Here is a 24713-nt window from a genome sequence, read left to right as displayed (position 1 = left end):
TTTTGAGGGCTAGAAATATCAAAAGATTTGAGTAGAAACAGCTTGATCCAGTAAAAAGAGACAAGTTGCAAGGCCCAAAAATTACACAACACACCAATCCAGCTGTTTCCTGCTCAAGCAAAAAATTTGGCTTAGCTTTCTGGCAGCTCAAGTTCAACAGGGCTAAGAGCTTGTCTGCGCAAGCAGTTTACACAGGTGCATATCTAGTTACATCAATGTAAAAAGATCTCCTTTCATGTGAAGCAATTCTGTATCTGCTTTCCTGTGAAGCACTATAGTTGACAAATTGTTCTAATTATGTTCTTTCCGACTGAATAAGGAGTAATGTTATACTGGAGAAACATTGCATCAAATTAGTGTCTTTTGTGCTTGTATGTACTTGTGTGTATTTCTGATGGTCTGTCACATGCCTGACCAGACTGCTCCATGCCCTTCATTAACTGGCCATTCTGTTTAGGTGCGTCACTTCTACTGCTCTGGCTGCTGTATTTGTACTTTTTTTTTTAATTCTTCAAATGCACATGCTTTCACAAAGTACAAGCAAGAACATCAATTATTTTTCTAGATAGTAATTTGTTTGGAATTGTCAATATGTTTCAGAATGGTTCCAGTCTGGAGTGCTCCATTCTCTTATATTCTAATCTTGTAGTGGTGAAATATGTACAGCTTTGCTAGCAAACAGTTGTAAAAAACAGCTCATGTCACAACTAAACATCCTGGGGGCCCCCAGCACAAGAAGGGTGTGAAGCTGCTGGAGTGGGTTGAGAGGAGGGCCACGAAGATGATCAAAGGGCTGGAGCGCCTCTACTAGGAAGAAAGACTGAAGGAGTTGGGTTTGTTTAGCCTGGGGAAGAGAAGGCTCAGGGGAGACCTCATTGTGGCCTTCCAGTACTCAAAGGGAACTTATTAAAAAAGAAGAAAAAAAAAGATGGAGGCCAATTTTTTACATGGGCAGATAGTGATACAACAAGGGGAAATGGTTTAAAACCTGGAGTCTCCTCTTAAGGAGATTTAGATTCAATATTTAGAGAAAATTTTTTATTTCGGTGAGTTAGGTGCAGGAGCAGGCTGCCCAGAGAAGCTGTGGATGCCTTATTCCCGAAGGTGTTCAAGACCAGGCTGGATGGGGCTCTGGGCAGCCTGATGTCATGGGTGGCAACCTGGCTCACAGCCGGCATTTGGAACTAGATGATCTTTAAGATCCATCCCAAACCATTATATGATTATCTTCTATAATCCTTATGCTAGTCACCTCAGTATACGAAGCACAGGAAGTGGATGGTGAGAGTTTCTTTAACTGTAGCATTTCCTAGAGCTGAAACTTGCACTCTTGTTGACCAGGTGGCATGGCTCTTTTTTCATTCCTGAGTCCCAGTTCAGAAAAACATATGTTTAGTTGGTTAATGTATGAAAGCTTTAATTGAAGTAGACTGCTAGAAGGTAATTATTTCACATACTAATGACCACTAGCATATAAATAATGCTCTTGCCCCAGAGGTTTACAGCCTCCTTGAATAGGATTCCTCAGATACTACAGCCTGATCAGTTAGTTCTGTGCTAGGAGACTGCTGATGTCTTTTTGTGTACAGTTCCTAGGGTTCTGTTTTAATAAGCATCTTATGTATACAGAGAATTGTATGAAGTATATAAATTCTTTATGCATTTTCTTTGCGGTCTAAATAGATCGTATGTAAAAAGTATGTTCAGGAAGCAGGTAGGCAGAAAGATTCTTTTATGCTATGGACAAACAACTGAAAGTAGTCAGGTTATCATGGCTGAGGGAGTTATTTCTTGATACTTGAACCTTGGACAGTGACCATGGTCATAGAAAAGCTAGAGATGTAAGGAAATCTATAAGAAATCTGTGCATTGCTGTGGGCAAATGAGGACCAGGGATGACTTGAAGTTCATTGCAATGTCCCTGCATCAATTACCAAGAATATTCCTCAGAGTTAGAGATGTGTTTTTTATTGTATTTTTAATTTACTCATTTTTGAGGGGACGCGAGCATCACCTTTTTTAAAAAATAATTGTAATGAAGCTTAACATGTTCTAAGTAAATAGAATTCATTTTATCCCCAGTGAAGATTTTCTTTTGAGGAAGTGATACGTTTACAGTTACCCAAAGATTCAGAAAATAACCAATATTTCTCATTCAAATACAGATAAGTAAAATTAGTGCTTCTGCAATGCCCTCAGCTGACAGTGAGAAAGGAATAATTTTATTAAGATTCTTGGACATATAATTTTCACGTCTTCCTCTACTTAGGCAATATGTTGGATTGCAACTTGGCATGGCAAAGGCAAATTAATACTTTGTAAAGCAGAAGATACGAATCTTTATATATTTCTATATGGACCTAACTATGCTCTTATATTATGTGGTGAGGATGGAATTTATATGTAAATATATGCTGTTCTTTGATACAGAGCTTTTTAGGAGCTAGGAGACTGATACACGAATACATCACTGTATTCGTTATTTTGGATCTTGATTTTTTTCATATTTTTTTTTAGAGTTTGTGTTATACACAAATTTGGGTGAGTTTATATAATTAGATATGAAAATATCTATGCTCTCATTATGTATATGCTTGCTCTGTTGTTGCATGTACTCTCGTAATCATAATATATATTTTTTTCTTGAGAGGAGTCTGGAACATTTTTAATATTCTCACTTTCAAATATAACCTCACTTCTTTTATTATCTCATTGGAGGGTAAAGCCCCTGATTTCAAGTTTTTCACCTTCCTTTTTTGTGAAAACTGTTCCATGATACAAACTATGGTTTTCTTAAAAGTAATGTACTATGCACGATTGGAATATTCAACTGCATGCATGTTCTCTGTGAAAAAAGTTGCAAACCATTTTAATTTACTTTGAAATTATTGACACACTAATATAAATATAAAAATTTAAAAACAAAATAGAGACATATAAATACACTGATAATGCATAAATAATTTGTGGTAAATTTCCAAATATGTTACATGGAGGTTTAGAAAATCTGCTGAGATTCTAAGAATTTATTCAGTTTTTAGAATTTTGGCAGCTAGATCATATGCCTCAAAAGTCATTTTGAAAACTAAATTTCTTTCTCTTGAATCATCCTATTAATGCCACGCTGACTCTAAAATTTTTTTATTCAGCTAGTCCTTGTTAACTGAAAACATTTATATCTGAATTGCTGTACTATCACCACAAATTTGAGATCTGTAAATGCCAGGTTTTTTATAGTAATTTGTTTTTTTTTCCAGAATCTTTAAATAAATGTGTTTGCAATGCTCAATGCATTTTTGTGAAGAAACAAGCATCTCAAAATTAGTTATCTATAGTTTTTCAATTAATATTTTTTATCATAATTTTTTTGTCTGTCTTTGGATGTTAGAGGAATTAATCCGGATTATTATAATAATTTTTGCCTGCTAGGAGGAAAAGAATAGGAAAAATTCTAAAGATTCTAATCTTAATCCATTCAAAGGAAAAAAAAAAATCTCCCATACTTTCGTAAGATAGTATTTAAACAAAGTAAGAATTCCTGTGATGTCTTAATGATCACATTTTCAACCAAATTGTCAGGTGAGCTCAACTAAACATTTAAATATATTTCTTCTCAAATTCCTTAAAATACAATATTTAATCAGGAGATAGTGACAGAGTAAATTATCTTGATTTTAATAGCTTAGTATCTCTCTTAAAGGCACTTTTCAATGGGAAATAGGATGTTAAAATACATATAAGTTCTATCTTCTGCATATTTTGTTCTAGAGCTGGCACAAACTCATTTTACTATTTTATTTTTGTCTGATATTAGGCTTTGTTTAATCAGTAACAAGATGTTATTAGTTGTTCTTCAAAGCTATTTCTGGTAACAGAATAATGCTATGGAACTTATATTTTGCTATTCTAAATAAATACCTCAAAGAAAACTAAAGAAAATTAAAACAGATGCTACCTGTGGCGTAAACTCCAAAACATTCTAGGTTTACAGCCACAGATGATCAAAAAGGGAAACCAAACTTTGGGATGTGTGAGAAAAATCAACAATATTGAAAATCAAGCAGTACTACTTGAAAAAAAAAATATTAGTGTAAATATACATTTTTTCAAATTCTTTCTTCTTTTCTGGGAAATTTCTTTTAATTTTCTTCCGTGCAGATTTTTAAGTGAGATAGTTTGATAAATGGGTCAGAGGTAAAGTTAGGTATAGCATTTTCTCTATAAGTGACAATTTCACAAAACAATAAAAGAAGAAGCATTTCATTCTTGTTCGACTTATGTTCCATTTATATTCTTAGCTTTCTAACTTATCTTCTACTTTATTTGTAGGAACGAATTATGTCCTTAGAAATGGTAAGTTTCTTAAATTTATTTTCAAGCCAATCATCATGAGACTACTGATGATTAAAAATGTGATTTTTATGTATTTATTTTTTTTAAAAAAAGGTTGCCATTTGAGGTCTTTTTTTATCGCCATTGAAGTCACATGATGGTTTTTACACTGCACTTTTCTACTTAGATTTTCATTACAGTATTTTGAGCACCAGCTGTATAAAATACAATGTAATCTACTTTCCTCTAAAGTTCATTTCACATCTGTCAGAAGTGAAATGTAGTAGATTTGAGTCATACTGAGGCTGAACTGAGAAGTTCAACTGTTGGCCAGATGGTTGAGGTACATGTGATACATCTAAGCTTTCTAGTGACTTTTACATGCCATTGTACGTTTACCCTGAAAGGTGCAGATAGAACCACATCTCCCTCCACCGGAACTAAAGTTAAGGAGAGATATCATTTTGAAATACTAAATTGAAAGTACAAAAACCTTAATGCTTGTACATGCCATGAATACAGCTGGACTGATTATCTGGATCACTCAAGGTAATAAGTCTACAAAGTGGACAAGGTGGGATGGATTTGAACCATGCTTCTTTTCTCCTCAATAGGCATGTCCAATAAGATATCATACAATAGTTTCTTTCTATCAGAAATCCAGAAATTTTCATATAAAGAAATTAGCGCTGACTCAACATCCAGTTTACAAATATAAATATTTAGAATCTGAAATGCTTTAAGATCCTTTGTAAATCACAATGCAGTACTGGAACTCCTGCCTTGTAGCAATAGGGAGTTAATGCTCAAAGTGAGAGTCCTGATGCTTCACATAGTGCTGTGTGAATTAGTTCTGTTCGGAAGTGTCTCTTAATCATGGTTTGCTTACATGACAATTAGGCAGGCTTGTATCCACTGCCACCCATTTCTCATGAACTGAGTTAAGCTGCCCGCAAATGCCTTGTCCTTTGTGCTCCCAGAGCAGTTTTGTCGCAGGTGGAAAGTTGTTTGCAAATAGCAAAATTTCATGCAAATTCAATCCATGGTTGGTGACAATGTTTGTTTCTATTTCTTCTGAAGTCTCCTAAAATAAAAGAAGGAATATTTCATATTATGTTATTGTTCAGGTAGAATAAGTAGACTATTATTATCAGTAAAATAAAATTTTCTTTCTTATTGCAAATTGAGAGGTAACATCTGAATGCAAATTTGTGATATTAAATCCTAGTGCTTGAAGTCAATCACTTCTTTTGTTATTGCCAGCGTAGGAAGATGTATAATGTTAAACTTTGAAATTGTAGACAGCAAAAACATGGTTGACGTTAAGACTATTCAGTGCTCCCAAGGCACTGATTTGACTTTATGCCAAAAGTTCCTTTGTGATATCAGGCACATCATTTGTATTTTGTTTGAATCTTTTTTCTTTTTTTTTGGTTTAATACTGTTTAATACACCGACTTTAATTATCATATAGCTATTAACAAGAAGTTTTCTGGATTGGTAAGCAATTATGTAATCTGTTGTTTTGCTAGAACGAGTATGATTTATCTTCAGGTAAATTATGGCTTAGTAAAATGTGCCTTCTTGAGTGTATCTTTGTTTTTACATATAGAATTTAGTCCTATATTACTTACAGGCAAAGGTGCATGATTTTCCTAGAAAAAAAAATCTGCAGTCTGCATTATATTCCCAGATCTCGCCACAGTGGGAAGAACGTTTACTTCTCATGATTAGATCATGGTACATTTAGTAGTTGCTTGTTGCTACTGTGTGGTGCTTGTGACTTCAGCAGCTTTTGGTAAACTACACAATCTTTGTCAGACTCCTCCACCTTGGTAGAGACTGAGAAATTGAATTTGAAATCAACCAGTTATTCCAGTGAATATATGCCTTATATATTATTTGATAGTAAGACAACTTGCTGTTTTCAGTAGGGAACCCAAAAGTGAGGTTATCACGTGCATAGATTATTTGGATCAGACTTTTCTGGATGTTATTCAGCTTCTTGTTACAATGTCATGAAATGAGAATAAATCCAGTAATGTTGTAAGTATTCTGCAAGATTGTTTTTCAATTAGATTTCCTTTCCAGTATGAACATCTAAGTGTTTTAATTTAACGTGTATTTTATGTTAATGAAATTAAGGTTTTGAATAACAGGAAAACAAATTTCTGTTTGCACACCCTCAGCAATGTGCAAGATTGCACATCTAGATTCCTGTACTGTAGTAGCAGACTCAAAGTTGCATCGGTTTTCTGATTTTTTCACCCATTTTAGAAGAAGAATTGAAAGGGTGACAATGCCCAATGCAGAGAGATTACGTGTCTGCCTGACACTGTCCACATTAGGGCTCTTTTTCTTTCTTTCTCTGTGGCTTCTATCAATAAGCAAACACTGCAAATCAGTCTTGTGACTGTTTCGTGGCTGTTGCACTTTGCATGCATGAATTTTTAGTTTTTTTTTAATCTAAGGGTTAATATTTTCTTCTGTCCTTGGTTTGCTTCTCTAGTGTCTTGCCAAGACTACCACTACATCAAAGTGCTTCTGATCCTCCCAGAACACAGCAGCTCTTTGATCTTATACAAACGCCTGGGAGAGGAGCAGCACCATCCTGCCCGCCTCTCCCTTTCCTTTCCTTTCATCAGAAAGCCAGTGTGTCACTTCCTTTCACTGGGGGTACAGAACTTTCCCAAGGGTCTCCAGTTCCTTCTGCTCACTCCCACCAAGTAACTTTTGCCGCCTGATAATGCTCATAGCCAGGTGTATCTTTTCTCCTGACACTCTTCTTACCTTCTTCCTTGCTGCTGTCTGCTCCTCTGATGTAGTTATTGCACTTGCTATTTAGCCATCCTCTGCTCCCTGCTGTTTGATATTTTACTTATTCTTTTTTTTGCTAATATTGCCACCTTAAGTTTTTCTTCACAAACATTTTATATCTTTTTATTCTGTTAAAGAACACATTTTTCTGTTAAGAATACAATTTATTTTTTGCACTCCTCTCCCATTTATACTTATTTCTCACCTCTTGCCTAGTTCTTGAATTTAGAGTAGGAATCAAAAATATTAGAACTCACAACTTTCTAACTTGCAGATTCCAATTAGGGCTGTATACCTGCATGAATTCCACAAGATGAAGATGTGTGTGTATGTTTCTAATGTTATCTTATCATTGCTCTTCCCTCAGAAACTGATAGAATTATCTTTAAAATGACTCCTTACTAAAACTTTTCTTCACTATTTTGAAAGAAATGAGTTATTAATTTAAGGCATAACATTATTAGAAAAATTATACTTGTGTTGAGACTTTAAATACAAAAATTGTATATAAGCATGACAAAGAATATCTTAATGTATATTTTTAAACAAATGTTTAAAATATTGATGCATGTATATATTGCTAAAGTTCCTTAAAGAAAGAGACACACTGCAAAATGTCGATAATTCTGTAAACTTTATTAAACTGCTCTGTTTTTGGAAGTCAGAATGACTTGTTCCATATTTACTGACCTCCTCCTGTTTCATATTTACTTATTCATATATAGTTTTTGTGCATGGCTTGCAACTTGATCTAATAACTTTATGTTTTGCCATGGTGATATTAATAGTATAATACTTTGCAGAATCGTGAAACAGTTGAGGTTGGAAGGGATCTCTGGAGGTCATCTTGCCCAACCATTCTGCTCAAGCAGGGCAACCCTAGAGCGGGACCATGTCAGGTAGCTTTTGAACATCTCCCAGGAGGAAGCTCTATAACTCTTGGCTCTTGGCAATCTGTGCCAGAGCTCAGCCACCCACACAGTACAAAATTGTTCTTGATGGTGAGACAGAATTACTGGAGTTCCAGTTTGTACCCATTATCTCTTGTCTTGTAAATGGGCACCACTGAAAAGAGCCTCACTCCGTCTTCTTTACACCCTTTCTGTGGATATTTGTACACATTGTTGACATCCCTTCTGAGATTTCTCTTCCATGGGCTGAACAGTCCCAACTCTCTCAGCCTTTCTTCATAGGAGGGATGCTTCAGTCCCTTAAGCAATGTTAGTTGCCCTTTGTTGGACTCTCTATGATATGATCATGTCTCTTATGTTCTGGGAAGCGTATAACTGGACTCAGCATTCTAGATGCGTCTCATCAGTGCTGAGTGTAGGAGAAGGATCATGTCATCTTATTTTTATTCCTACTCATTTATTCCTATTCTTTTATTCCTATTCTATTTAACCTGCTGTCAATACTCCTCCTAAAACAGCCTTTAGATTTTTTGGACAGAAAGCTCCTTTTGATATTGTGATGTTAGTGTAACATTTTCTACATATTGAAAATTTTGAACATTTTTGCCATATTTTAATAAAGCAAAATAAGCTTGATTTTCTATTAGAGAAAGTAAAAATCTTTATCACAAGAGACTAATTTTTTTTAGGTATTGGAAGTTATTTCTTTTAGTTTACTGAGGATTGTTGATATGCAGTGGTCATTACCAAAGACATTTTTAACATAGTGTGAATATAAATGCAAGTAAATATAATTTTAAAGACAGATTTGTGTATTCTGTTTTAAAATGTTGACTTTTCATGAAGAATTCTTCTGCAGAATATATGATCCTTATTATATAAGATAGAAATATGTGGTATAGCACTCATTCTCTCATTTAATATATCACAGAACAAATTAAAATTATGATTGACTACAGACTTGACTAGAATGTTTCTAATATTCTGCTAATTCCTTCACTTTGGGTTTGAATTTTTTCCGTTCTGTCAAATTGTAACCTTAGGAACACAGACATTCATTAGAACTTTCAGTGCTACCGTAGTTGTTGGGTTTTTTTTAATTCTGTCATTGTCATTCAACTTTTGATTAAAATGAGGAAATCTATATACCAAATTCCTACTTTTTTGTATTCTGACACTAATTTGGTTAAAACACTTCTCTTTGTATTCCAGTTTTTCTCAGCTGTAAGAGCGAGCACTATTCCTTCTTTCCTGTGAAGGCTCTGTGATTTAATTTTTTGTAATGCATTCAGAAAGGCTTAATGAAATAATGTTAGGGACAAAAAATAAATTAAATTACGTGTAAATGTACATGTTTAGCTTGCTAAGCTTCAGAAAATTGAGATTAGCATTACAAATGACAAGGAAGCCCTTTTACCTTTTTAAGAATGTATACCTACTAACATTACGTTACGCACACTGCCTCGTGTTATATTTCTTATAATTTCCTGTAATGATTCCTGGATGTCTTTTGATAAAATCTTAGTAAATGATAAGGAATAGATTCTCAAAAACTTCTTCTGTTTACCTCTGGTAGTACTCAGAACCCTTGTTGATGATTCACAGAGAGTCGGCTTGCCAAAAGATTTCATTCACTACCTCCTCCACATTTCCAGCTGCTAGTATGCATCAAACAACAGAAAATTCATGAAATACTTTCCTAATACTTTTCCATGTAAACAATTCCTGTAGTTACCATAGGGATGATGTGTGATCGTGAATGTGAAAATGATGGTCTGTGTCCCTGTGAATGGGAAAGGAAGCATCCATGAAACTCTCTTAATTAAATGTTGTCCACCCTCTGCAAAAACATCTGGAGTCTGAATTCAAAGTTCAGTTACTTTGACATTTGCAATGCTTTCTTAGCAAAGACTTGCTGGTTTTGATTAGTATAAGTGCAGTTTTTGCTTAAAAAAATCTTAGTACTTTGAACCTCAATGAAACAATGTAGTTTAATGAAAACCAATTGAACTTGCATGTTGTGTAACCAAGTTTTATATGTTTATCTTTGTAAAGGTAAATTTATTTCTTAATGTGCTGAAATCACCAAAATAATGGCATAATTAAGAAGTGATAAAATGATACAAAATACATATTTCCCTCTGTATGGAAAATATACTAAGTCACAGAATATCCCAGTTAAAGTGAAATTTTCCTCGCGTATAGAGGTCAACAATGAATCTTGCAGCTCTTATAGAGTACCGCACTCTGTGTTAAAAGGTCTTGAGATGTATTATCAGTATAGTGCTGGAGATGGAAGCTAACAATGCACAGTTTTGTAGAAACTTACAAGGAAATCAAAAGATATCTTTAAACATGCTGGAAGCATCCTACTCTTTCTATTTAGGTATTCAAGTTGCAAAGTTGATTTAAGAATACAACATCATAGGTCACCTTTAACATTACATGTTTCATTTGAATTGTGTGTAATTCCCTGATGAAATACATTACAGTCAGTTAAAATTACAGTTGCACTTAATCTTTTTATGGATATTCCTTGGGGATTGGCTGAATGTTACTTAAGTCAGATCTAATTTTCAAAAATATCTGTGTTATACAAATATACATTTATTTTTACCTACCTCAGAAAAGAAACAGACACTGTAATGTGAAAGTTAGTGAAATTTGGTTTCTGGTTTGTGCGTGTGTTTTCAATATATTGACTATAAAGCTAAACTTTACGAGAACTATACACAAATCTGCTTTGATTTATTTGAGTTTAGCATTGCAGCTTTGAGACTAAAAATAATACATGTATCTGATCTTGATTTAGATCTGTCTCTTGAGACAGTGTGCGACATTTACATCAGTATTGGAGGATTAGCTGTTCACATGCAGTGTAAATATAAAAGTGTTTGTATGGTGTCATGGAAAATGAGTAATTTGTTTTATTATTCTTCAAGATTATGAAATGCCTCTTTTCAAAACAAATAGCCTTTATTTTAAAAACACAAAGATTAATAGCATGCACTCTATGGAGGAGTCTGCTGTTAAATAAAATATCACAAATACAGCTTCACTCAATACAATTGGTATTCTTCTTATCAGTACACTCAGTGTACTGTATCAGTACCTTTTGTTCCCCTTTAAATAATGAGCAGACAGATGCATTTGCTTTGTTTAGGAATATTTGTATGTATTAGGGCATATAGCTTTCTAGTTGCTTGGAAAAAATGCTTAATTGCCTTCTGTGTCAGGTGCATCCAGTATCCTTTTTTACATTTTATCTTGTGTGGCTAAATCCTTCTCTCAAATAGAATAGAGTGTAGTCATTAATGATACAAGTGTGGCATTTAATCCAAGCTGAAGAGATTGCTGTGCATTTCCCTAAATTGCTGGACTAATTTCTGTGGGCCAGCTAAAAGCTGTTTCATTACCTCTCCCTCTTATCTCTCAAAATGTTATTTTGTTGCCTTCTTCTTCACTGAAGTTCCCCTAAGAAATTTTGATTTTTCTTTTTCCGTTTTTGTTTGTTCGTTGCCACTGTTCTATTCATTAGTTTTATGAAAAAGGAACACGTTTTTGCCTCTGAATATGCCATTGTATGTTATCCTGATCATAGAATTGCTCAGGTTGGAAAAGACTCTCAAGATCATTGGGTATTTTAGAAAGAAAATGCAGGCAAAGTACAACAATTACCAAAATATAACGCTTAGGGAATTGTGTATCTACAGGAGCAGCATATATTTTGTTTTCTGTTCACTCATTCAGTCAGATTGCAGCCATTCAAAGGTCAGTGGGGTTTCTTAGTCATGAACTGACCCAAATTCTTTTAAAACCCGTATAAACATTTCTATCATTATGTGATTTGGGATTTTAAGCAAATTCGCCATTTCTCCCTTCAGATATCTAACTGCTGAAGAATCCTGCTCTATTGAATGTTTCTATTTATTCACTCCTTGCATGGAAAAAGCATTCAATTGTTTTTATCATTTTTGTTGTTCTTCTCTGAGCTTTTTCCATTTTTATTTCTCTTCTGACACAAATTCCCACCTCTGTACTCGGTAGGCAAGATGTTGCAAGCACACAGTGAATTAATAATTTGCAGTGATTATGTTCTCTGGCTTTTTGCTTTTCTTTTTAATTATGATCAGTGTTGATTTATCTTTTCTGATTGTTATTGAGTGCTGAATTAGCAAATTATTAAAACTGTATATCATTTACCTCATGGTCTGGATCCTGATCGGTAGTGGTTCACTCAAAGCCAATCATTTTGTAGGAATCCAATCAGAAATTCAAGCTGCATTTATTGTCCCTTATTCACATGACTTTTGGTAAGACCCAGAAATACAAGTGAAGTGGTTGATACTTACAAGAGGGAAACATCAGAGTGATAGATATCTCTAGGCAATTTCACTTTGAAGTGGAGAGGTATAGTAACATTTGGGGAGAACAAATAGGGATTTTACAGCTATAAAGACAATTATATGCCATAATCTGTGAAACCACTTTAATGCTACATTTAGTCCTCCTGCCTGATTTTACCATTTTAAACACTGATTGTTCAAATATATGTGAAAATTCTATAATTCTTTTTTGTAAAGAACCAGCTGTGTTACAGGAAAAGTAAAATTCTTTTCCTTAATAAGATCTCTGTAGGTGAGTTTTGTAAGTTTTGTAATTTGAAAAATTGCTTATAAATTATAGTAGCAATAGCATGTTTAGTTCAGTGTTGATTATTTATTTTTAATGTTTTTTCTTGTGTTCTCTTCTTTAGAGTACTCGAGTAGCTTTAGATCATCTGGAGTCTGTTCCTGAGAAACTGAGCCTCTTAGAAGACTTCAAAGATAATGGAGTGAGAAAGATATCACTTGACTCTTTCAGTAGTTCTAAATTATTTCAGTTAACTAATGTCAACCCCGTATGTATAGATAAGACTGTTAATAAGATATATAAAATTACATATGATGAAAATGTACAATAAGCCTTTTTTTTCTGAATATGGCTTTACTGAGGTCACAAATTTAGTCCTAATTAGTAATACAGCTGAGATGTCCCATAATGCAAGCAAACATTTAGTACATATGTAGGTTGCTCAGAAAGTAATGCCTCCTGTTTATTTCCATGGAAACTACAACAGATACAAAGAGCACAATAACACTGTTTGGTAGACGAAATTCTCAGCTACAAAACAGTATTTTAAAACATAGTTACCACTATTAGCTATGCATTTTTGCCAGCAATGAACAAGAGCCTGCATGCCATACTAGTAAAAATCTGCAGCAGCAGAAATGACCCGCTATTTCACAGCTGCCATGATGGCATGTTGCTAGGAAAATGTTGCCCATGCAACATTTCATGTTTCACCTACCCAAATAAATGGAAGTCACAGTGTATAGTGGACATGGTAGGACTGTCCAGCCAAGATTGCCAATGTGCGGTATGGTCTTCAAACTGATATGGGGCCTGGTGTTATCATGTTGCGAGAAAAAACTTCTTCTCTGGCCTGACTCTGGAAGTTTGAGGTTTCAGCTTAGTCAGCTTCATGGTGCAGCAGAGAGAGCTGATAGTTTGTCCAGGTTCCTTGAAATCCAGAAGGATCACCCCTTTCCTAGGCAGTGCACATCACTTTACCCCCTTATGGCTGTTTCTTGAACATTTTCTTCAATGGGAAATTCACACATTGCCACTCCATGGACTGCTGGTTTGTCTTCAGCTCGTAGCAGTGATACCACGTTTCATCACTGGTAATGACGTGATTCAGGAAACTGTCACCTTTAGCTTCATATCTGTTCAATAGGTTGTGACAAACTTGCATACAGTGTTCTTTCTATTCTTCTGTGAGGTCAAAGCCTAATTACCAACTCAGAATATGCATATTGAGTGTTGAATTATGATATTCATTAGAATTAGAAGACTTATCTTAAAACATTTTTTCCTAAAGAATTGAAATTAATTTTTCTACATTGTAAAATTCCTTTGTTAGAAGCTATGATATTATCAAATTTTGGAAAGAGTTACAAGATATCAATCACCAATTATGGATAACTTTTTAACCTGTCTTCATTTTAACGTTACTCTTTTGTACATAACATCGTACTTGCATATGGCCCCTGTATTTCAGCCTCTGAAAGTTAGTGATTCACTCACCTGAGCTGCATGGAAAATCCTGGGTGATACCCATGTTTACAATAGCCAGCCAACTTTAACTAACTGCTTTTTAAATTACAGTTTAATTGAAATTTAGACATTTCAATGCATTTCTAGGAGTCCCTTTGCAGGAGGGAGATGATTGAGGAGAGGTATACAAAGTATAAAGAAATAGTGACTTCTCTACAGCAGCAGCTGGAAGGTTCAAAACAAAGAGCCCAACAATTCAAGGTAAGTGTGTGCACTACACTTTGATTTTGTGGTTACTTTCAGTCAGCAACATAAGGTTATTTAATGTATATTAGCTCATACTACAAACACAGACTAAAATTGTATGTGAATGTTGCTGTTTCTGTCCTGGACTGGCAAAGTTTTATGTAATTGCTATGGCAGTTGTAAAATTTGGTGACATTCTGTTGTCTTTGTTATAAACTGAAATATTCCAAAAAAATCTTAAAAATTCCATGGAAAAGTGCGTCTGTATTTTACTGCTCTCAAGTCTTAGCTTGTGCCACTGCTTTGTCAAATTCTGTCAGCAATTTTTTGATTGGTTTGTTCACGTTTCCCTTGTCCTTTCAGGTTGAAGAGAAATATTGAAACCCATTGTTCCATTAAGAGAAAGATTAATTTGTAGATTGCATATAGATTTTTCAGTAGTTCATCTCTGTACTCTTTATAATCATGTCTATTTCATACATAAAATTGAGGCAAACAGAGGAGAATTGATTTGCTAAAGGTCACTAGTAGCAGAGCTAAGCATAATTTCCTAACTCCTGGAAATACAAATCCGATGCTCTTAGTTTAGAAATAATATCTGTAATGAGTCCACCTTTCCAGCTGTTAACATTTCTTTCTATTTGTATAGTCTTATTCCTTATCATATTACTTCTCACTGCATGTCCTAATGATAGCAGCTTACCTTGGCACAACTGCAACAATTTTTATGGTGCAGAATCAAGTAGTGTTAAAACAAATGTTCAGAACTGAGGATTGTACTAGATTTTCTGCTTTTGCAATCAGGATTCATTGGCAGTGTCATGTGTGTCTCTCAGCAATTGACCTCCCAGTATAGGATCATGCACCATGTTACAAAAAACTTCCAGCTGTTTGTGTTCATCACCTCCTCCACACCAGTCTTCTGTCTCTAAAACATTAACCCACTTAACAGTAGGTTTTCTAACAAGTGGAAAAGATAAAAAATAAAGATGGAGTATTTTAGCTTAGTAGGTTGCTGCTGTAAGAAAACAGTGTGAAGCTACCTTAGCCATGTTCCTCTGTAAGAAAAGAACAGGGCAGATTCACTTTCAGACTATTGCTACTAATAGTCTTCAATTTCTGGAATTTCTTTTGCCTTCATGCAAGAGGTACTAATTCAGTGGCCACTGGAATTTGGAAAATATTGAAAATCTAAGTGGAATGCAATAAACTGAGAACAGAATATAGTGCTGCCCTAAGATGACTGAGCTTACTGACCTCATGTGATTGGAACTATGTGTTCACAATCTATGAAAGGCTGATTCCAAAATGATGTTTCCTCTTTCTTTAGATGAGAAGGAGCATTTAATGGCTTCCTTTTAGTCAGTCTTAATTGTTTTTTTTTGCATGACATACAGTCCTCTTGGCTGTCACATCTGTTACAAATAGAACAGAATGTTCAAAAACAAGTAACAGACGGGTGCTAATCTGATTGCAGTGATCAGGCAGGCTTAGTCTAAAAAATCCATTTTTAATGCTTGCCTTTCTTACCCTCCCTTGGAACTGACTCAAATGCATTGTTGTTTCATTTTTTAAAAAATGTTTACTGTTAGTTAGTAGGGACTCTTTAAAATTGATTGGTGGAAGAGTGTTGTCTGGAGGACATCAAAGTTCATTGTTTGTGATGGTTTTGATTCATGCTCTATACACAAAGTTGTGCTTCTGTATAAAGTTGACAGATATTTGGTAGATAATGTTGCTTGAAGACGCTAATCTCAGAGAGGTATTAGTTAATCCCATATCTAGCCTCTTTTCAATTTAAGGACCAAAAAGGAAAATCAAGTGAAAGTTGCCCTAAAAGCAGTTATGCTTCCTTCCCTATGGTTACATTTGTACTCACTCTGTCTTTACCTTCTCAGTAGTCTTTTCAGGTGGCTGTGAAATACCTGTTGCTTAGAACGCCAGCAAAATCATAATTCTCATTTGTAGAGGTTAAAGTGTAATGTTTCAGCTAATAAAGGAAGTCAGATGTTGAGGGGGATTTTTCAATTAAAGGGCTAAGTGATAGTAGCTAAAAAAGAAATTGGGGAAAAATGAGGTAAATATAACCAATAATAATAAAAAAGTAATAGAGAATACCAACTAAAGCAAAATCAAAAGAAAAATCTAGAAGAGACCTAAAGATAAATGTTATGTTGGATAGATTTAAATACTTTAGGACTATTTCCCTGCTAAAAGCAACTCACCACCTAGTTAAATTCATCTATAAGTGTAAAAAAAAAAAAAAAAAAAAGTATGTGAGAAAGATATTATGTAAATGCAAATTTCTGTAAAGAAAAAGCCATTGTGATTGCAGATGCTGGTGTACATGCCTTTTTTCTTTAAAAAGCTCTACTCTAACAAAGCATTTCAGGAAGCAGAATGGAAAGACTAAATTTTTATTTTCTTTTAAAGTTGTTGTGCTGTGTACATTTTAGGTATTAAGTCTCTCATCAGCACATAAGGAGATTAATATGTATAATTCCTATTACTCTTAATAGGAGTAAATACCTCTTCACTGATGGGACAAAAGCTTATTGTATCTCTGAATTAACGTTAAAATTTATTTTGTTTCCTGTTTAGTTTTCAAATCTTAGCATTAGCATTAACAGTATGTTGCAAGCTGTTTTAACAAAATTCCCTCGAGGTGTTTATCAAAGAATTCAGAAGCAAAATTGTATCGTTTATATATTGATGCATTTGTGCGTTAATATATTTCCTCATTTTAAGAAACTGAGTAATTAGGATACCAAGACAAGCTTTTAATCATATTTTGGAAGCTATTGATTATAACTGTGGACTACTTGCTTCACTGGTAATAAAGATTTAGAGAGTTTTTTGTTTAAATGGCTTTTAAAAAATACCTTCTTTTCCTAGTTTGCAAACCAAATTACTTTTTTTAACTAAAAAGCTATGTTGTATGGATCGAGCCATAAATAATAACTTTGTTCTTCAAACTTTATTTAATGGTTAAAAGAAAAAAAGTGAAAAAAACATTTTCCAGTGGAGTTTCCTCAGTGGCAGGGAAAATTGACTTAATTTTTATTGTTACTAAATTGTTGAAGTTAAGTAAATTAATGTAGACCATTCATTGATGGAAACTTTATTATTTGCTGATGCCTGTCTTGCCAATATGCTTTGCCTTGCACTGTGGATGTGATATAGATGGGGAAAAGAACGTTATTGCAACCGATTATAATAACAACAACAGTGCTCCCAATGGTTTTCTGAACTAAAGATTTTCATAGATTTTGCAGTGGTAAAGGGGCATGGAATTCAAAAGCAAATACCTTTTGCAACACTTACTCCGAGAATTCAAATCAGTATTTTCCTGACTGTGTGTAATCATAGCATATATATGTGCAACTGCATGTATTTTGTTAAGGTTTACAGCTTAATGATATGAAATATTATTTTGTTTCATTGGCTGCCATAGGATGTGGAAATGGATGCTGAAATTGCTGGTATACACGTGGCTGCTTCCTCTTCTAGTTGGCGAACTCAAAACAACTTTTTGTCCAGCTCACTGCTCTCTGATTCTAGTTGTAAGTATTGTTTCACAGGAAAAAAAATCCACAGCAGATAATACATTTTCCTCTTTTAAAGCTGTTTTACTTGAAAGAGTAAGTGTATCGACAAAAAGTGCTAGAACTGTCTGAAGAGTTCTGCTATATTTCAGCATAAGGTACCAGATGGATGCCTTTGTCTATGAATATCTTTGTAACAGCACAGCGATACTTTTAACTGGAAATTAAAATATTTGTGTTTGTCACCCAAACCTCACCAAAGATTCAGACTGCATTTGGTTTCACAATCTCTACGTGAACAATCATGCATGTGTAAGCTGTGCATCTTAACAGAGACTAAAGACACATCCTCAAAGAATTCTGTTCCGCATCTGTTGTTTGTACTGATTAGTCTCATGGTTGTGCAGCATAACAATAAGAGTTGAGTTCACTAATTCTGCTTCTATTTCAAAAGTTTTTAACAATTCTTTCTAGTGTATGTGTACAACTTGTGGTCATTAGAGGTTACGTGATCTCTGATACAGCTGGGAACTGCTCAATAAAAGATAGGATATGTTAATCTTTCTCTGGTGCAAGAATACCTTTCCATGAGTATCAGAAATGATTTAGAAAAAATTGAGTATACAGAGAAGAAAACACATATAGATATTTATATGTGTGTGTGTAAACAGACAATTCTCAGCATACCAGATATCGGCACATGGATGTCAAAAACTTTTATTCAAAAAGATATTACCTTCCATTTCCTTTCAATATAACCAGTTTGTGTTTTTGGCAACCTAGTGCATTCTGTGTAATGGAAAGTCCTATTTCAGGCTTCACTGCACTTCCAAATCTCTTTGTCATGGAATGAATACTGCAGTAAAAATCACTGCTCACCAACAGTAAGTCCTGAGTTGATCTGGTAAGGTTAAAGATAGTTGCTTTCTTTTCCTCTCAAAATCTGTAGCTTGTGATTAGATAACATTTTGCAGAACTTACTAAATAACAACAATGGGAACAAAGCATATGGGTGAAAGCCTTGATCTCATCTGTGCTTCAGGAATATTTTCACCTGCCTCAGTTGTTATCCCATTTTTCTTTCATACCTGTCAATGTCTTTCCAAGTTAAAGTACAGCTCATTTATTAAGGGTGTGTTTGAAAAAAAAGAACAACCCATAACTTGCAGGCATGTTGAACTAGTTCATCTCCAGAAGATCTACGTCAGCAGAGCCCTGATTCTGTAATTCTGCTGCGAAAACTTATTGCAATTTAAAGATGCAATATAAATGCTGATAAAATATTAGAAATATATTTATATTACTTAACCTGAATGAAACTTGATTGGACTTCAGTACTTTTAAATTAAATTTAGGCTGGATCTCAGTTTTTGCTCTTCCACTTATGGGAGGAGGAAGAATGCAGAATGTATGGGGAAACTCCATGTGTTGCACCTGGGGTGCACTTAATGAGAACATGGTAGATGAAGGAGCATTGTTGTAAAAGTGCAATTTGTAAGAATTGAGGTGCTGGATGAGGTGCGGTAAGCTCCATGCAAGACATTTCTAACATGGTCATATTAGTCATTTAAGGAATAGTGGTGTTATAAAACTAATCTTTATTTTCTATATAGCTGATCAGTTAAAAGAATGTATTGAATATAGAAAAATAATTTTAATTTCAACTGAGGCTGTTCTATTCTACTCAGTTCTACTTTATTCTGTTTCAATTTTCTGCCAGCAAAGAGCATTAGATTTGATAGAATTGATGCAAGTGACTTATAAATGCTAAAGATGATCAACCTCACAAAGGAGTGGCAGGATGGTGGGTTACAGTTTTAAAACTGAAACAGATATTTGGATAAAACATATATTATTTTTCTCAGGCATTTTCTTAACACAGTATACAGTATTATTATCAAGAACAGGAATGCTGCTATGGGTTGAACACTGTAGTGTATGCAGTCAATTCATTATTATTTTGCCTAAGTATTATTTTCTTTCAAATGTTAAAAGTAATCACAATTACCCATGTTGCTTTTATAGCTTTAGTGGGACTTAATGCTAACCAGCAGAGGCCTAGTAGTAGGATTAAAACTTTTTTCTCTCTTATTCTATAGATAAAGTGCTCCTACCAAACTCTTACAGTTGCAGTACTTGTGAGCATTCTTGGGAAAGACATAAATTGAAAAAGCCCTTGAAAGAGATATTGTCTAATATTTCTACTTCAGGGGAGGAAAGAGGAGAGCTCCAGGTCTGATAGAGAATATATGGGAAACCTGAATACCAATCTAGCAAACCAGTTTGGGATAATTTTTCTATCCTTCAAGTGGAAAAGTTTTCTGGAGATGAAAAATCATGAAAGAAAAATAGTAGTGATTATTTCTTCTGGAAGGTATTTTCTAAATCATAAATTAAGCAGATCTTCATATTTCATATATTTGAAATTTCAGAATGGTGCTGGAAAGAGTTCTTTGTTATTTTTGCTGAGGTGTTGGAAGTTATTTTAAAAAAGGCAAAAATTAAGAGCAAATGTGTTTTACCTTTTTCTATTAATTTTTAAGGGAAAGAAACTGGTTACAAAAATCCTTGGAGTTTTATTTCCTCATTTGCATTCTATTAAAAATCCATTTGTCAGATTTTCTGAGGCTAAAACCAGGAAGTAGTCTAAAGATAGATATTTCTTTCCCTGATTTTATTTGATTCTGATAGAATGAAAGTGTTTTTAATTTCTCACTTTGCTGGTTCTTTTCAGGTAAGTGCTATTATATGTTCTTTATGCTTAATTACTAAGTAGGAGAGCAAGTCAGGTGCTTGTTGAAGATATCTCACGTCATTTTAGATGTCCTAGAGTATGCTTCCACTTGTTGCAAGAAGGCATAGGTTTCCCATTGGTCTCATCACATATTTTGCATCCCTTTGTGATGCCTTAGAGCACTAATGCATTTGAGTTACTCCCTGAACATTGGTTAGTGACTCAATGTTTTATGCTGAATCTGTTCTCCACCAGTCAAATTTTAAAGTGTATTTTAAAGTTGCTATAGTTTCAAGTGAAAATTCTGCAGCGGTTTTAACATTTGGCAGCTTTTCTTGTAATTACTAGTGAGTGTTAAATGATAAAATCACATACATCACTCATGTTAGTCACATAAACTCCATGAACTTTTAATTTCAGTAATGATATTAATTAATTATAACTTGAGACTTCGACAGTGAAGTCTAGCTCGAGGTCTTTTGCCCCCAAATCTCCTGTAGCTTTTAATAAATCTACCTACAAGTGTTATCACCTATTTGCTATGACTAATTCATTGTATTTCAGAAATAGAAGACCTTTCTTTTTAATTCATTTTCCAGAGCAGTTTGCAAGCCTTTGTGATATAGTGTATCCCCACTCTCTTAGACTCATGAAAACTTACAGATTATAGTCAATAGCTAGTACAAAAAAGTCCCTTCCTAATATGGGTCTTCTGTGACATTTAAAGACCATCAGGGTGTAGAGCAGATGCATCTGAGGTACTTTAGTTTATCTGTGGAGGGAAACCTGGGATTTAGGTTCAAAATTGGTTGAAGAAAGCGAGAAAAAAATATGAAAGAATAAATAAGGAAAAATTCTGCATCTCTCTCTATGTATGTAGCACAAATTTACCAATGCAGCATGCAGATGAAAGGAAAAGTAATTAGCATTCTCTTTTGTTTGGTCTACATTTTCCTACCTGAAGAATTTCTACAATTATAATGACTTTTCTGTTAAAAAAAAGGCTATTTTAAAGATGTTATGGAAATTAGCTTTTATATCTATACTCGAGATCTTAGGAAGGAAGATGTGTAACCTACAACATTATTTATACAAGGAACTGTTCATTAGATACAGCTTGCAGTCTGCAATATTATCAGACTACACAATTGGTCTAAAAACTCACTACTGGTTGTTATCTAAAGAACAATCCTCAGAAACTGTTTTTCATGACCACTGTAGTTTTCTATAATTTTATATTATGAAGGTCCCAAGAGTTACAGATGCTTTGCATTAGTTTTGAAAGTTGGTTCCTGCCTTTCTCTTTGTATAGCTCATCACTTCAAGGCTTTAGCCTGGATAGTTTCCCGGCAGCCACATGTCTTTCTGACTGTCTGTTGTTTTCGGGAATTCATGTTCCAGGGCTTCATAAGCTATGACTTTATGGAGAAGAAAATAGCCACCAGTTTTCCCAATCTGTAACTAGAATCACAGTCCTCTCTGACCCTTTGGATGTGGTGATAAACAACCCTCTTGTTTTGACATGGTGTAATAGTAGGAATGATATCATGGTTGAATAAAATCAATCTGTCCTAAACGTTGATTTTTATTGCCATGACAATTAACTCCTGCAATGTGTGCTGATGTCTATCTTTATCCCTCTCTGTATACTTTTTCATAAGCTTTTAAGACAATTTGAATTGAGATTTATAAAAAAGTAGCTTAATTAAAATTAAAAAAGGCATTATAATGTCATAATGCGGTAGGACAGTGTTCTAGAGCAAAATCTTGTGTTGCTCAGCGGTAAGAAACTGGAATGGTTGGAAATTGTAAAATGCAAATTCATTTAGTACAGCAATTAATTCTGTGTATGATTTTTCATTTTTTCTTTAATTTGAAAGAGCATACAGTTGTATAATTGTGGAGAAACGCTGAAAATTTAGTGCTGAAAAATGGTTACTTGCTGTTCTACTGATATCTCAAACACAGTGATTTTATTTTCCTTCTGGCAATGAAAACATCTCACTCCTCCTAATTAAAGTATGAGGACGTGATCCCAACTAAATGGTTATATATGTCTACAATTTTACTGCACTCTTCAATGATTGTCCTTTTGGTATTTATAATAAACAATCAAGAAGTACCACTTTTCATACATTCATATGATATAAGGGAGGCGATTAGAAGAAAGGTGTATTGTATACAATATCTACTTTGTTCCCCTTCATTTCTACCTTTGTCAAATAACTGCTAGATGTCTGGGTATTTGGATTTTTTCCTCCAGCACTTTATTATAAGATGATCTCTCAATTTATATTGTCTAGATTTTGATACAATATAATATAAAATGCTTATTTCTAAATACATGTGACCAATTGCAAAAGAATCTATGTGGTATGGCATCCTATGAATGTCTGTTCAGTGTCGCTTATTGCCTTTAGTCTATGCTATTGAATATGACATTTCCTCAGGAATTTTCTGAGTGGTTTGTTTTGTCTTATATAAACGAAAGTGCTGCAAAATTAGATGGAAATGAATGTTAGTGAAATTTCTGAATTTCAGAAAATACAGAAGTTTGTTTCTTCTATATACGAAATCTGTTGTCCGCATCCAGATTAAACAGCTTTGAATTGTATTCCTCTGTAAAAATGACTTCTTTTCAATTTAGCATTACTAATATTGAATACTTATTAATGACGTATTTTCTGCTCTGTAAATTATTATATCATGAAACATAGTCATGCTCGGTCAGCAAAATATATGCCTTTTTCTGAAGATGTTTAATTGTTTTTTTGTTTTGTTTTTCTCTGATTTTTTAGCACATATGCAAAGGATAGTTCCTTTTGATACAAGTGCCACCAAGGAAGATTCCATTAATGTTGCCATCAATGAAATGAAGCTGCAAGGAGAAAGAGGGAAGCAGTAGAACATTTTACAAAAACTCAGAAGATTTTTTGAACTGTGGTGATTCCATCTGCTGTAGGAGGAAACATCCTTAATGATTCAGTGATTGCCAAACACTTAAATGAATAGCCCCGGAAGAGACTCTGATCAGCTCCTGTAACCTGTGCACCAAAGGTTTTCTGAGACTACGATGTTCTCACATTTTTTTTCTGCAGTTCTAGACGAAATTTACTGCATCCCAGAAATATTGTGAATTTAAAGAACTCTGACATTACTCTTTGATATGAGCTTATTTACCCATGGACAGGAATTGTGTTGACATGTGTTATTTAAAAAGATTTAATAATATTAATAATCAAAAATATTCATTAAAAATGTTTTTCCTAATATTTATTTGAGTCATTATACAGTGTTACAAAGCACATTCATGACTTTAAGTACTTGACTTTGCAGCTATCAATTAAGAAAGAAGCAATAAATATTAAAATCTAATTTCCAAAAAATCAGTGGAAGTTCATGTCATTACTTCAAGCTCAGCATATGTCGCGTATAAGCTGTTTAGAATTATTCTTCTGATCAGAATAGTTTTATCAGATGATGTGGCAAATATGATGTTGTGTGACATTTAGTAAAGCACTTCATAGCACCAGAATCTCACTCATCTGTATCAACCATACGGAAGGGCATTGGTATGTGGCTGTGAAATTTTTGCTAGCAGGGCTTAATGATCTCTTATTTATTCTGTTTTCTTCTCAATTAGAAAAGATGCGTCGCACTGAATTTAAAATGTTATGGAAATATAGTATTGCATGGTTGTATTTTTTTGGATAAGTCTATTTTAAACAGTAATGGTAAAATTCTGCATTACTGCAATCTCAAACAGCACATCACAGCAGAATCTGCTGTTGAAAGAAAAAGCAGTGCTTCTGATGGTCCTGATTTTATTTTCCTTTTTATAGTGCTTCTGATTGAATCACTGCTGATGTGCCTTAAAAATGTGCTAAATCTGTTAGAGTACTGTAGTAACATGAACACCATTGCAATAATTGTTTTGTATGATTCTTTCGTACTTAGGAAGTGTTTCTCTAAAACACTGTTTTTTAGCACCATAGGTATCTCAGGTCATTATGTGCCACCTGAAAACAG

General features: G+C 34.1%; 1 protein-coding gene across 9 annotated transcripts in view; it reads left to right on the top strand.

Moving 5' to 3' along the window:
• The window catches only part of CEP128 (centrosomal protein 128), a 96536-nt gene extending 72477 nt beyond the window's left edge, over nt 1-24059 (top strand). For 6 of the 9 annotated variants that reach the window (XM_021402506.1, XM_021402503.1, XM_021402508.1 and 3 more), the window contains 5 exons: nt 4330-4353; nt 12817-12894; nt 14307-14420; nt 17860-17968; nt 23483-24059. In XM_021402506.1, the coding sequence (XP_021258181.1) occupies nt 4330-4353; nt 12817-12894; nt 14307-14420; nt 17860-17968; nt 23483-23589 (432 nt within the window). In that variant the 3' untranslated portion in view covers nt 23590-24059. Of the gene's footprint in view, nt 1-4329; nt 4354-4739; nt 6379-12816; nt 12895-14306; nt 14421-17859; nt 17969-23482 lie in introns of those variants that run through there. The other 3 variants (XR_002440370.1, XR_002440369.1, XM_021402510.1) reach the window with 2 other exon arrangements.

This window comes from Numida meleagris, chromosome 6, assembly GCF_002078875.1.
Source record: "Numida meleagris isolate 19003 breed g44 Domestic line chromosome 6, NumMel1.0, whole genome shotgun sequence".
NCBI lineage: Eukaryota > Metazoa > Chordata > Aves > Galliformes > Numididae > Numida > Numida meleagris.
The sequence above is the reverse complement of the archived record's forward strand: the minus strand, read 5'-3'. Positions and strand labels throughout refer to the sequence as shown.